Source organism: Anas acuta, chromosome 2 (genome assembly GCF_963932015.1).
Source record: "Anas acuta chromosome 2, bAnaAcu1.1, whole genome shotgun sequence".
Classification (NCBI taxonomy): domain Eukaryota; kingdom Metazoa; phylum Chordata; class Aves; order Anseriformes; family Anatidae; genus Anas; species Anas acuta.
The window spans coordinates 5,986,445-6,000,459 of NC_088980.1; the positions used below are offsets into that span (position 1 = coordinate 5,986,445).

Sequence of the window (14,015 nt, forward strand, 5' to 3'; positions counted from 1 at the left end):
CTTCAATAAAGTCCTCTACAGATTAATTTACTGAGTTTTTAAAAAAATCTGTGGTGAGATCCATGCCATGGCCCTAGAAAGAAGACAGCTAACCCTTTGTTAAAGCCCATGAAACACTGATTGCTTGCTCTCCTCATAGTTCTTAGATTACCTATTATTTTTATTCATTAAGAAATTGAAGTAAAAATCTCGGAATGGAAAACACAGCCAGAGAAAAGAAACAGTCAGTCTTCCCAGGTACACTTCAGCTTCTTTGTGCCAGAAGATAATACAAAGCATCTGGAGCCTTATTTATTATCGATAAATATGTCGACTGAGTCCTCTTCAATTGAAGTTAATCAGTCCCTGATTCATTTGGGGACGGAATATGCCCAGAATATTAAGGGCCTCGAGTCAATTAATCCACTTGGAAGTCTTAAAACCACTAAGCATTTTGCTCATTAAAAATATACCACAGAAGCATACTGACGGGAAGTTTACAAGTTCAAGGTGCACGTTTGGAAAACAGAATCTCCATAGGATCAATTTAGTTATTTCCATAGGCTGACTTACACACAAAGTGTGAAAGAAGTACTGCCTTAGGTAGATATATTAAGAAAATAAATAAATAAGGCACACAAGAAATTTTTCTGCTCTCTGCACCAGAATCACTTAAGGTGATTCTCTGGAGCCTTATCACTTATCACTGGAGCCAGAATCACTTAAGGTGATTCTCCACCTCTACTCTGATCTCATGAAACCCCCTTCGAATGCTGTGTTCAGCTCTGGAGACCCAGCACAGGAGTGAATCCAGATGAGGCCACAAGGATGCTCAGAGGCTGGAGCACCTCTGCTGTGTAGCCAGGCTGAGGGAGTTGGGGTTGTTCAGCCTGGAAAGGAGAAGGCTCCGAGGAGACCTCACAACAGCCTGCCAGGGCTTAAAGGGAGCTGGGGAAGGACTCTTGGTCAGCGGGTGTAGTGGTAGGACAAGGGGGAATGGCTTCAAAATAAAAGACAGTAGATTTAGATTAAATATTAGGAAGAAATTCTTCACTGTGAGGGTGGTGAGGCCCTGCCCCAGGCTGCCCAGAGGAGCTGTGGCTGCCCCATCCCTGGCAGTGCCCAAGGCCAGGCTGGATGGGGCTGGGGGCAGCCTGGGCTGGTGGGAGGGGGCCCTGCCCATGGCTGGGGGTGGCACTGGGTGGGCTTTGAGGGCCCTGCCAACCCAATCCATCCTATGGTTTCATGGTTCTATGAATTTAAATTAAATTTTCAGAGATTTTGCTGGAGTGATCAGAAGTGTACATGCCCTACAAAAAATTGTTACAGGTTTGTTTTATAAAAATATAATCATTCAATGATTTTATGATGGTTTCTCCTGGATACTTGGTTCAACGTGATTGGTAGGTAGTACAGATGGCATAGATGGTACTAGGAAAAGTACCAGAAATTCATAATAAAGAAAATCCCATAGAACTTGGTCCCAGAGTAGTTACTCATAATCCTCCATTGACTTTCTAGCCCAGCCATATGCTTTTTTCCTACCTTTCCCAAAAATATAAATGAAAAGTATTTTAACTATTGATGAGTCTTACGTCATTGTTAAAATATGACATAGATTTATAAAAACAACAGAAAGTCTCTTACAGTTGAGGAATCTGAGTCAGGAATACTGAGTGGACTAGATTTTCACAATCAAACCTTGATCATTTTTTTTCAGTACACCTTTTCAAAGAAGATGGGGAATACTGAAGAAACATTATTTTTTTTTTCTGTGTTGTCTTAAATTCCATTTAGAACAGCTGTAATTCACTTTTTTATATGTAGATAAACTTGCTGGTATTTATTTAGTTGACTGTTTAAATGTCTACTGAACAACAGTAATTTTTCCCTTTACTTAGGTGGAAAAGATCTATTTTTAACTGAGGAACAGAAAAAGTACTATAATGCCCTAAAAAAACTTGGATCCAAGAAACCTCAAAAACCCATCCCAAGACCACTGGTGAGGCCACCCTAAATGGAATGTGGTATCAAATATAGATGGTGACCATATTTAATCGAAGCAACCAGGCATCTGGAAATAAATTTATGAGTTAGAGATGATCATTACCCTCATTCCATATAGATATTCCATAATCTTCCTTACAGATAAAACTTTTTAATCTTCCTTACAGTTTAAACTTTTATAAAAGTTTAATATTAAAAGTATTTGGTTACCATAATCTTGGTTACTTACATTGCATGATATCGCTTCTGCAACTAGATGGGATTATTGCAGGACAATAAGTAAGGAGTAGTACATTCTACTCATTATTTACTTTTAAATCATCTTACTCTTTAGTTCCTCAAGTTTTTTACTTTAATTCCAGTCCTGAGTTCATATGTTAACTATTCATTGTTTTTCTTGCTTATGAGTTTTTAATTTGAATTGCTTACAGTAAAATGTCTGCTTCAATAAGTATTTCTATAAAAAGAGCAATCACAAAGTACTCTATTTTCCTGCAAATTATTTTTTTCTACAGAAATGTAGTTGCATGATACCTGAAAATACTTGGCCAAGTACTGAGTGTTTTCCTTGAAAGTCTAAAGAAAACTCCTAAAAATGCTTCTGGTACCTTATTATTAAACTTATATTCTCTTAAATTCCCTTTCTAAGCAAAACTCATTTGATTGTTGACTGGGTCTTAGAAGTAGCATTAATCAATTCTCTCTCTCTACAGAATGTGTTCCAAGGATGTCTCTTTGATATAGTATCACACAAAGCATTTGACATTAGTGTCGTGACTCTCATCTGTCTAAATATGGTTGTCATGATGGCAGAAAATGACAACGAAGCTGTCAAGAGCGTTCTTAAACATATCAACTATTTTTTTGTGGCAGTATTTACTGGGGAATGTGTCATAAAAATACTAGCCTTGCGACATTATTTCTTCACCAGTGGCTGGAACATATTTGATTTAGTTGTTGTGATCCTCTCACTAGCTAGTAAGTATCATCTGCTAATAATTTGTCTTACCAGTACTAAACAAAATTTCAGTATGAAGTTACCACTTACATATATCTGACAAAAAAATTCCAGATCCAGTGTACTTTTTCAAACCATATTCTAAGTTGTTACTTCTAAAATTGTATATGTTGTTTTCCATTATATTTTTCCAGATATATATTAAAAGATAAATTCATAGTTTCCTTTCATCTTTCTTTTCCTTTCCTTTCTCTATCCTTCCTCTCACTCTTCCTTCCTTTAAAAAGTACGAGTTTTATTAAGCAATTTACAGAATAGCAATTTAATGCAGTGATATCTTTTCTAAGTTATTATACGTAAGTAGTGCTCTTCATAATGTTTTTATACTTTTGATTTGCAAGTAACCACATTAACTGTCATTTCACAGTAAAAGTAAATCCAGGTTAAAAATACATTTGGATGAAAAATGGAAACTTCTATCTCCTTTTCCAGGACTTTATTTTAAGAAGCCAGGTTGCAAGGGCTGATAAAGAAAGATCAGGAAAGTTGAGTTGCTCAGCACCATTATAAGTCTAGGGGACTGTTTGTGATTGTGGAAAATCTCATTAGAATTTGCTTAGTTTTTGTTGATGTTGTTTGTTTTTTTTTTTTTTTAAATAAGATCATGTGTTTGTCACTTTTTCAGAAGAGTCAAATATTAAGTTTCTTGTGGAGTTTATTTGGTCTGTTTGGTCTGCCAGAATTAGGTTTTATCATAGAATAAAGAAGAGGACAGGAAAGAGTTCTTTGCTTTTCCCTAATCACAATACCCCTTTGCTATCACATGAAATCCAGAAGAATGCAGATTCTTAGGTCTTCTATTTGTAATCATACATTACCTCTGTGTTACTGAAGGTGATAGTAGGGTCACAGAATGAGGTGTGATGGAAGACTAATAGTGAAGACAATTTTCCTTTATTTTCTTTTTGATCTTCTCTGATCTCATTCAAATACAAAGCATTAATGAAAGTCTTAATGTTTAGCATGTGGCCTGGGCCAACAGCTAGAAGATGAGCCCCAGGACAGGAGCTGAATGGATTAAAAAGGATTTTTTAAAAGTACTTCAGAAATGCGTAACTTCATGCACTGAATTACAGAAATCTGGAAGGATGCAGTTTCCATACTATACATAAGCTCAGTACCTTTGTAAAGATATGTAAAGATATTACAATTTGTTTTGCTTTTCCTAAGCTCTTTCATAAGCAATTGCAGTATTAATGATAATGTTTCTATGGAAAGTGATATAATATGATCAGTGATAATGTTGATTGCTTTCAACACCTGAAGCACAGAATATAACAAAATGAACATAAGTATGGAATTTCATTGATGTGTCTTGACAACATTTTGGTTTCTTTTTCTTTTCAAAGCTATTGGACTTGCTGAAGGCTTTTCAAGTTTCTTCTCTCCCACGCTTCTGAGAATTTTTCGTTTGGCACGAATTGGACGAATCCTGAGATTGATTCGAAAAGCTAGAGGAATTCGAACTCTTCTTTTTGCGTTATTGATGTCTCTTCCTGCTCTGTTCAACATTGGTCTTTTGCTTTTCCTGGTTATGTTCATTTATGCTATTGTGGGCATGACAAACTTTGCCTGTCTTGGCTGGGAAGATGGGATTGATAACCTTTTCAACTTTCAAACTTTTGAAAGTAGCATACTTTGTCTCTTTCAAGTTATAACATCAGCTGGCTGGGATGGACTTTTGAGTCCTCTGATAAAAGAACCTGCATCATGTGCTCCCAACTTAAATATGACAGATAAAGACAGCAATAGTTGCAGAAATAAGGTCGTTGGTATCACATTTTTTGTAAGCTATGTCATTATATCGTTTCTCATTGTTGTAAACATGTACATAGCTGTCATTTTAGAGAACTTCAGTGTCGCCACTGAAGAAAGTGCAGATCCGCTTTGCGAGGATGACTTTGATATGTTTTATGAAACCTGGGCAAAATTCGATCCTCAGGCAACACAGTTTATTGAATATTCTGCTCTTTCAGACTTTGCAGATGCACTGGCAGAGCCTTTACGCGTTCCAAAGCCAAATACAATTCAGCTCATATCAATGGACCTCCCTATAGTGAGTGGAGATAAGATCCACTGCTTGGATATCTTGCTTGCTTTCACTAAAAGGGTCTTAGGAGAATCTGGGGATTTGGATAGTCTGGAATTACAGATGGAAGAAAAATTTATGGCTGCCAATCCATCAAAAGTTTCCTACAAGCCAATTACTACAACACTTAAAAGAAAACAAGAGGAGGTGTCAGCTCTTGTTATTCAAAGGGCCTTCAGGAGGCATTTGGTGCAGCGATCTTTGAAACGCAAATCTTTCTTACGACATCATAAACATCGTAACAGTGGTGTCTTTGAAGAAGAGACACATGAGAAGGAAGGTCTTATTCCATCAAGGCTTAATGGAAATTATGGTAGGAAGATAGACAAATCACAAACTACATCTTCCATATCTCTCCCTTTATTTTATGACGGTATTGCTGGAACAGATAGTGATAATGTAGACACATAGTTTAGCCCAGGCTGCAGCATTTTTACTAAACCAATGAGAATTATTTTGAAATGGAGAAAATCTTCAAATTCTAGTAATTGGATGAAGAAAATATCTTTAATTTACAGTAGTTATAGTATCCTTTAGGTATTCTGATTGTTCAGTTTTGCAAATGCTCCTTCAAATAAGTAGAATTTGCACAACTATGTCATAAATATTAGAAGAAAATCAAACCGTGGATTTTTTTTTTCCCTCAGCTACTGGAATTGGTGTGTTAATTTTTACTTCTGTAATTTTTGTATTACTTCATATTTCTGTTATTATGGGAGAAATCTCACAAGATCAGTTGTCATTTTAAGATGATTAATAGGCACACAAGGCTGTAGAACAATGTCTCTTCAGAGATAAAGTCTGGTATGAAAAATTGGTTATTGTGGGAAAATGAAATAATTACTACATTTTCTGTGAAGGAGCTCACTTAGGATACTTAAATAAAGGATACTTAAAAAGCCACTAATTTTTAGGTTGCCTGAGACCATCTTTCTCCTAATTCCTTTGGGAGTATTCATTTACGCTTATGAATTTTTGAGTTATCTTTACATGTGCACCTAAACAGATTTAGGAAATCATCCTCAGGTAACTATGCTTGAAAGTTATATGTAACTTGTTCCTTGTATTCCATTGTCATTGATAAAGATGTTGAAGAGCTTGGTCCCAAGACTGACCCCTGAGGGACACCACTTGTGACTGGCGTCCACCCAGATATAGAACCATTGACCAAAACCCTTTGGTTGTGACCAGCCAACCAATTCTTTATCTATTCTAACAGTCCATTCTTCAGATCCATACCTCTCCAATTTAGAGAGAAGAATGTGGTGAGAGACCATATCAAAGACTTTGAAAAGCCTATTCATAAAATCCCGAAGTTAGGTAAACTTTACTTAATGAGATCCTTCAAATAGAATGATTATAAGCACTGCATGTCAGACCCTACTTAGTAGACAGACCTTTTTAAGGAAGCTCTGGGGAAACCATTTTCTCCTTCATGAAAAGATGAAAAGTAGGGATAAAAAATTAGCTCTGATGGCTCTGATGATTCTATTGCTCAGAACACCCAAAGGGCTGCCCTGAGGGAAATCATTTTTTGGAACTTCTCCATTATGTGAAAGGTCAAATATGTATCATGCAAGACTGATGATACCTGCCTTCTTGTACATGCATCTTATATAATAACAGTAAAACGTTAGAAGCCCATTTATGACATCTTCTTGTACTTAAGAGAGAGCTTTAAAGCATGTTAAGCAATTCATGTGTTTTGCAGTGACTCTTCAGCAATAATAAATTTTAATCACTATGGAAATTAAATAATCTCAGTATAACAGGCTGGAGAAATGAGCTGACAGGAACATTGTGCAGTTCAACAAAAGCAAATGCTGAGACCTGTACCTGGAGAGGAGGAATCTCGTGTACTAGTAGATGGCTGGAAGTGATGTTTGCAGAAAAGATATTGGGAATCATGGTAGACATCGTCCCTAGGGGTGTTCAAGGAAAGGTTGGACATGGCGCTTAGGGACATGGTTTAGTGGGTGACATTGGCGGTAGGGGGATGGTTGGAGTGGATGATCTTGAAGGTCTTTTCCAACCTTAATTTTTCTATGATTCTATAATTCAGTGTAGGAGAACTTGTGATAATAATGTGATTGTGATAATAATGGTTGCAAAAATCAAAGGATTTTGTGCAAGATGTATTGTTTCAACAAAATCTTAAGAATTACTGTACATAAAATTTCATCATTATACTTCATCTAAACATCACGGAAAGTATTACTTAGTAATCTGCAAAAAACATCACAGAATTCTTAAAAGACAATATTTTTTTTTAAAGTCAGCAAAAACATTTATTTCATTGGCTCTGAAAAAAAAAACACACAACACACTTATGTATGAGCATATATTAATAATTACTTTTTTTTTTTTTTTTCAGTTCAGTTTGATAGGTGAACTGATCTAGTTGTCTCAGAACTAGTAATGAAGTAGAACTACTTTAGGTTATTTAATAAAAAGTTCATATGCATATGTAATTCTGTCTGTTTTGTAAGAGGTATCTTACCCTTCAGTTTTAGTTTATTACAACACACAATCTGTTTTAGTGGGTAGAACCACAGTAGTATAACTTTCCAAAAATAGCTACATATTAGGACAAGATAACTGCAAATGTTTTACTTGTTATAGGGAATCAGAAGAGATTTAGCAGTCTTAGGACAGCTATAGCAGGAGCAATAAGGTAATTACTCAATTTTTGCTGTCATTTCCTGTACTAAACACTATTAAAATATGACAGATAGTCAAATCTAAGCTATTTGTAGGACAGATAAAGGCATGTCAAATCTAAGAGTTAGTGGGTTTAGATACAGTATGGTTTGAACTACCTTTATGACTTTCAGAAGAGTTTACATTCAAAAAAAAAAATTGTCAGAGACGACTCATGAATTTGTACTCAGCATCAAGAGCACTGGGCAGTATGATGCAGAGGGACTTGGTCGGTGTGCTTGGAGCAAGCTCCTGTCCAGCACAGATTGCTTTTGTGAAGGCGGTGCAGGCAATGCATAGTGATGCTTTTGAGGCAAAACTATTCTGTTTGGTGTGAGCTGCAATGAGCTGTCAGCTTTTGTTCAACGAGTTACCATTAGATGGCAGCATTTACTACACTTTAGAATATGGCCAGTCAAGTGAAACAGATGACAAATTTGTACACCAAATTTGTACACTTCATCATGGAAGCATTAAATTAATTGTAAGCAACTTGGATAATTATTAATTATTATTTTTTTTCTTTTCCCTGGGCTCTCAAGTCAGCCACGATTTTTGGTAGGTGTTTGTTTGCTGACTGTGTTCTGTTTTTTGCATGACAGGTTGACAGATCTTGATCATTGTCATCTACTGCCTCCTGAACATATCTGTCCTCTTGCACCAGTGGATCCTCCAGGGGTTAGTTTTATTTGTTATCTCTTACTTTTAACAGAAGGAAAATTACTTCCTGATTCTCAATCTAGCAATACAATATCTGAAGTTTTTCTTTAGACAGGCATGTACTCCCTCAGTTTATCTCATTTGACAAACTGAAACATAACTTTCCATTGCTCTGCTACCAAGAACTAGTCATAGATTATTAGAAATCAAATTCCACGTCTAGTACAAATTAATGCAGCTGAAGTACTTTCGGAGGGTTTGTCAACGTAAGAGACATATTGGAGTAAGTCCAGTGGAGGACCACCAAGATGGTGAAGCATGTGGCTTTTGAAGAAAAGCTGAAAGATTGGTTTGTTTAGTCCTAAGAAGAGGTGAAATGATAGGTCTTAGTTCTGACTTCAGCTACCCAATGGGTATTTATAGAGAAGTAAGAGTCTTTCAGGGGTACACAGTCAAGAGGCACAAGTTACAACAAGGAAAGATCTGGTTAGATGTTGGAAAAAAAATCCACATTGTGGGTGGATAACCATTGGAACAGATCACTTTGTGGTAAAACCACCACAAAGTGTTGTAGGATTTTCCTTGGAGAAAATCAGAAATTGACCAAAGAGGTCTCTGAGCAACCTGATCTAACTTCAAAGTTTTATCTGTCTTTCCAGATGCATCTTACTTTGGTTGGTTGAATGAATTGCTCTATGAATCCATGACAGTAGACACATGTTTTTCAAACTAATGTTACGGACACAAGACTCATCCTCCTGATTCAACAACCATTTATATCATTTATATCATACAGGGATCTGAGTCAATACGAGTCAGTGTGGTCTGGGGTATGCAGTTCTAGATTCTCTTTATGGTAGGGTGACAAATTAAAGACAGCAAGATTAACAGGAGATTTCTTGTTCTTCCACCTCTGGGATCCAAAATAATAAGAGTTTTCTGAAACTCCTACAACAGATTTCTTTCTGAGAGTTTCTTCAGTAATCCCATCTATTGAGCGGTTTCAGAGGTGAACGTGGTGGCAAAAGTTTAGGCTCTTTGCTCTGCCAATTCCAAAGAAAATATGTGAAGCCATCAACTTAGTAAGTGGTTTTATTGATCTGCAGGGACTTTTGAAAGAACAATAGAGATGTTTTGGCAACCCCTCAGGAAAATATAGCTGTTTGGGCAAATCTGTTGGAGTTGTCTGCTTCGTGGTTCCATGGAGCTAAGGCAAGGTGTGCCAAGCTGATTTTTATAATAGTCATTACTTTAATGCAGAACTACAAGTGTTTTGGGCAAATTGAGGGCAATGCAGTTTCCTCTTCTCTTCAGGATCCAGGGGGATTGGCGTTAAGTAGGAGAATTCAAAGGTTAGAGGATTCATAGAGAATAGGTTAGACTAACCACAACAGGTGCTCTACTCTCCTGTCCAAACATTGTGTAGAATTTGTCCCCAGAGATCTATTAAAGTACTCACAAGAAAAATCAGCTTTTATCCTAGCTTTCTTATGGTCACATCTTTCTTGAAATTAAGAGAGTAAACCAGAGATAGAATTTTAGTAGTGGCCCTACTATACTACCAGTCTTAGCATTCTCTGAAGAGTTTATGAGTAAAAATTTCATACCACTATGCTATTTATTTCATTTTATTTTTTTAATGTGGCTATGGCTGGAAGAATCAGTTACTGTAATAACACAGACATACTTAGGCAAATATAATAGAAAGTCATCCCTTTGTTCTTCATTTGATATCTCGCTTGCTGTTGCTGCTACTGAAGCTTGCAACTGTTGGAACCAAGGATCTGTGTAGGAGGACAGATTCCTCAATGTCTGTACACAAAAACTGCCCCAAGCACTTCCAGCTGCTGCTTTCCCCCACTTCTGGACAACATCTAGAGAAAATTTCTCCCTCTTTTCAATGGAACATCAGTAAATTTCAGTCCAAATAGCAGCATCAGGACCCCACTACAGCATCTGCATAAAATGGCATTCTGTTCCTCCTTATATGTTTGTAGGGCCCATTGCTCATTTCTCAGGCTCAATGACATCCCATTCAATATAAAACTTGTGCCTATGTCCATTATGTCCATCTTACTGATCATATTCTCAGCTTCCTTTTATAAATTGTTTTGTCTATGTAACTAAAAGACTATGGTTGTAAGAACCAAATATAATGAGTAAAAGTTAAGGTCTCCTACTGTCGCCTAAGTAGCGGCTTCATCCCTTAACAGCCAATCATCCAGGTGGCAGGCACCCAAAAAAATCCATATAGGAAAGAGAGACCATTATTGTACAAACACAGGTAAAAACAGTGGAATCTGTACTTTCTTATACACCTGGGAACCCACCAACAAGCTACAAAGACATTGGGAAAGCTAGGTTTTGTTAATTCTGCTGCACACGTGACCGGTTGGTACTTATTTGAGAATACTCTTTCTATAAGTATGTTTGCACACTTTGTTTTGATCAGTTTACAGCCTGGAGTTCCAGCCTGAGACTGGCTTGTGTTTAAATGCTTAAACTGATGTTCTTCTTCAGCTGTAATCATCTCAAATTATTATTATTATTATTATTATTATTATTATTATTATTATTATTATTATTATTATTATTATTATTATTATTATTATTTTAATGAAAACTCTGTTATTTTTTTTTTCTTTATGTCATATTGTTTCATCATGTTCATGGTGACACAGATGTATATACTTGGCTTCCAAGAAATAATTTTGTTGATTCTTAAGTTGATATCACCCACTCCATTTTCTACATTTACTCCATATTCAGTCCAGGTCAAAGGTATTTTCTTCCTGTGTGACTAACTAAGAAATTCCTATAATGGAAGAAGGCTCAAAGGAGATGGGTAAAGGCAATGGGCCCACAAAGACTGGGGAATAGTGTAGTGTATCACTGATCACAGCTGTTGCAAAGAAAGCTGACTTTATCTCAACACAAAGGTATATGTGTCTCAGCCCAACATGGTATAAAAATGTAAGAACTAGCAAAATAATTTGAAGGAAAGTGATGGGCTTGAGCTGATTTCAACACATTTATTCCTTCCCAGTGCCCAGCATCATCACAGTGATAATATTACAGAGTGGTAATGGGCATCACCTTGGTACTGTGATTTAACTGTGTGTTACAATTGCTATATTTTTCTACATGTAACTTACATTTGAAATGTCATTTCATTATATTTTGTATCACTCTGCTAAGTCAAAAATCCTGGATAGCATCAAATATCTTCAAATAAATAAATTTGGTATTAAACACCATGCCCTACACACATGGAATATATGAAAGGATTCTGGCACCCTGGCATGGCTGTTTTTCTTTCTACAATTATCCAAAGTGAAGAATGTAAACAAGCAAACATCTAGAACAAGGCTTTTCTGTTTGTTAAAGATAGGTCAATTATGAAAGAAAAAAAAATAATTTTAGAACCTATTTGCTCACCTTAATGGTTACAGAGACAATTACAACAACCATCTTCATTTAAGGTTATGAATTTTGTATGTTTGTCTATGTATACAGAAGCAGGTATTTTAATTGCAGTGCAAATAAATTAACTTCATAATGTTTTATAGCATGTCATGAATAATATATAAGAAGTAAAGTGAGATCTAACTCTGCATTTCCTGGTTTTGTGATGGTGATTAGTAGATTTGAATACTACATCTAGATGTAGTAAAGAACAAAACAATGGGCTTGACTGGCACAAGCTGTCATTTCCAAGTGTTTCATCACTGTCCCACTCATGTCTCAAGAAAGCACACTCACTGTCCAGTGCATCACTTCGTACTGGGAAATGCCACAGGTCAAATCCAGCTTTGTGCCCACTGCTTAAACAGTGCCCATATTTCATAGACTTAAGAAGAGAGGTACTATAAATGTCTGTTGGACTCACAAGCCATTTCCTCACAAGACACGTTGGTTTTCTGAAGCTGATTCAGTAAACCTGCTCCTCTACGTGGAAGTGTTCCTTTCTCTTCCCTAGAAGTGCCCAAGACCAGTCTGGATGGGGCTGGGGGCAGCCTGGCTGGTGGGAGGGGTCCCTGCCCGTGGCAGAGGGTTGGGACTGCATGGACTTTGAGATCCCTGCCAACCCAAACCGTTCTGTGATTCTGTGCTTCTACATAATCAAATGTCACTCCATCTTTCTTGTAAGGCATTTCTCTTATTCCAGCTTTCTATGGTGTTGAAGAACAAAGATATGTACTGACTTTATAATGCTGCTGGCCTTGTGCCATTACTAATACTATAAAATGCAAAGTTGAATTGTTGAATTCCCTAGTCCTTTACTACAGTAAAGAAAAGTCTTTGACTGGACTCAAACTCTCAGAAGAGAAATGGATTCCCAGAAATCTTAGAAGATCTGCCCTTCCCAAACACTTAGCATTTGAATGATACATGGTATTTGTACCCCAAATAATAAATACTCTCCTACTACTGCCCACTGTTCCAAGCACACTGCTTGACCATTCCTGAAAAGCTGTTAGTTTGAAGATTTGGGGATGAAATCAACCCCAGACAGTAATGCTATCCTTTTTGCTTTTGCTTGATTTTTAAGCCAAAGAGGCATAGGGGCCAAACAGCTCACAAATGAGTGTTTTCCTTGTAAACAAAGCAGTGGTTGCTGTCTTTTTTTGTATGTGTGAACAATGTCAGATTTTTCTTCCTTAAAAAGTAATCCTAACCCAATGGACCAGTTCTAGTATTATGACTTGATGATTCTGTTTGCAAAGGAAAAGATCCCCTGTGTCAGAAGTCAACTCCTCGTATCAAAAAAAAAAAAAAAAAAAGAGAAACAGTCCAGTTTCAGTAACTGAATGAGATGCTGTATAACACTTGTAGATAAAAACAAGCCCTTCTGTCCTTTTCACCTTCTTTAGATGTTTTGCAAACAACTGTGTGATAAAAATGTTATTGTTAAAATATGAGAATTAAATCACCATCCAAAAATCTTGTCTGGTATCTATAAAATGTTTGTATTATTGTAAGTAAATAAGCAGAAAAGTGCCTATAAAATAGCAAAAAACTGTGGTTACAAGACATTTCATTTACCTCAGGAAAAAAAATGCATTTACATGTGCAAATATGCTTGTGAATTGTTAACGTTACAGCAAGCACCAATTCTAGTAAACAGATTGCCTGAATTTTCCCTTTAAGAGGATAATGAAGCTCACATGTCACCAGAAATATTAGGATGACTAACAGGTGAGACATTAATGTTATTTCAGATTATTACTACCTCTGGCCTTTATGCGATTTTGACACAAAAGCAGCTGTGGCTGACAAAGAGCAGGTGCTTAGAACATAACACATTTCTATAGCAGGAAGGGTCCTTTTGACCTTCCACTCGAATGTTCCTGTTTCCACAAATTCAAACATCTTGTTTTAGCTTTAAAAGATGAGGGTGAGATGAACGTTGAAACAAACCTAGATATTTTCTATTCTGTTTGTTGAATTTGATAGACCTTTAAAGCATGTTTTCTGAAAGGCAATTTCAGTCATTTCTCTTAGCAGAGCCCAATTATGCATTGGCTGCAGCTCACTGTATCTATCAAAGTGTCACAGATG

At 36.5% G+C, this 14,015-nt stretch overlaps 1 protein-coding gene across 1 annotated transcript in view; it reads left to right on the plus strand.

Moving 5' to 3' along the window:
• Positions 1–7,552, plus strand: part of LOC137852075 (sodium channel protein type 5 subunit alpha-like) — a 47,021-nt gene extending 39,469 nt beyond the window's left edge. Inside the window, exons 25-27 of the mRNA XM_068673363.1 lie at positions 1,881–1,981; positions 2,700–2,964; positions 4,354–7,552. Coding sequence (XP_068529464.1) covers positions 1,881–1,981; positions 2,700–2,964; positions 4,354–5,504 — 1,517 coding nt within the window. The 3' untranslated portion in view covers positions 5,505–7,552. The remainder of the gene's footprint in view (positions 1–1,880; positions 1,982–2,699; positions 2,965–4,353) is intronic.
• Positions 7,553–14,015: the final 6,463 nt, after the last annotated feature.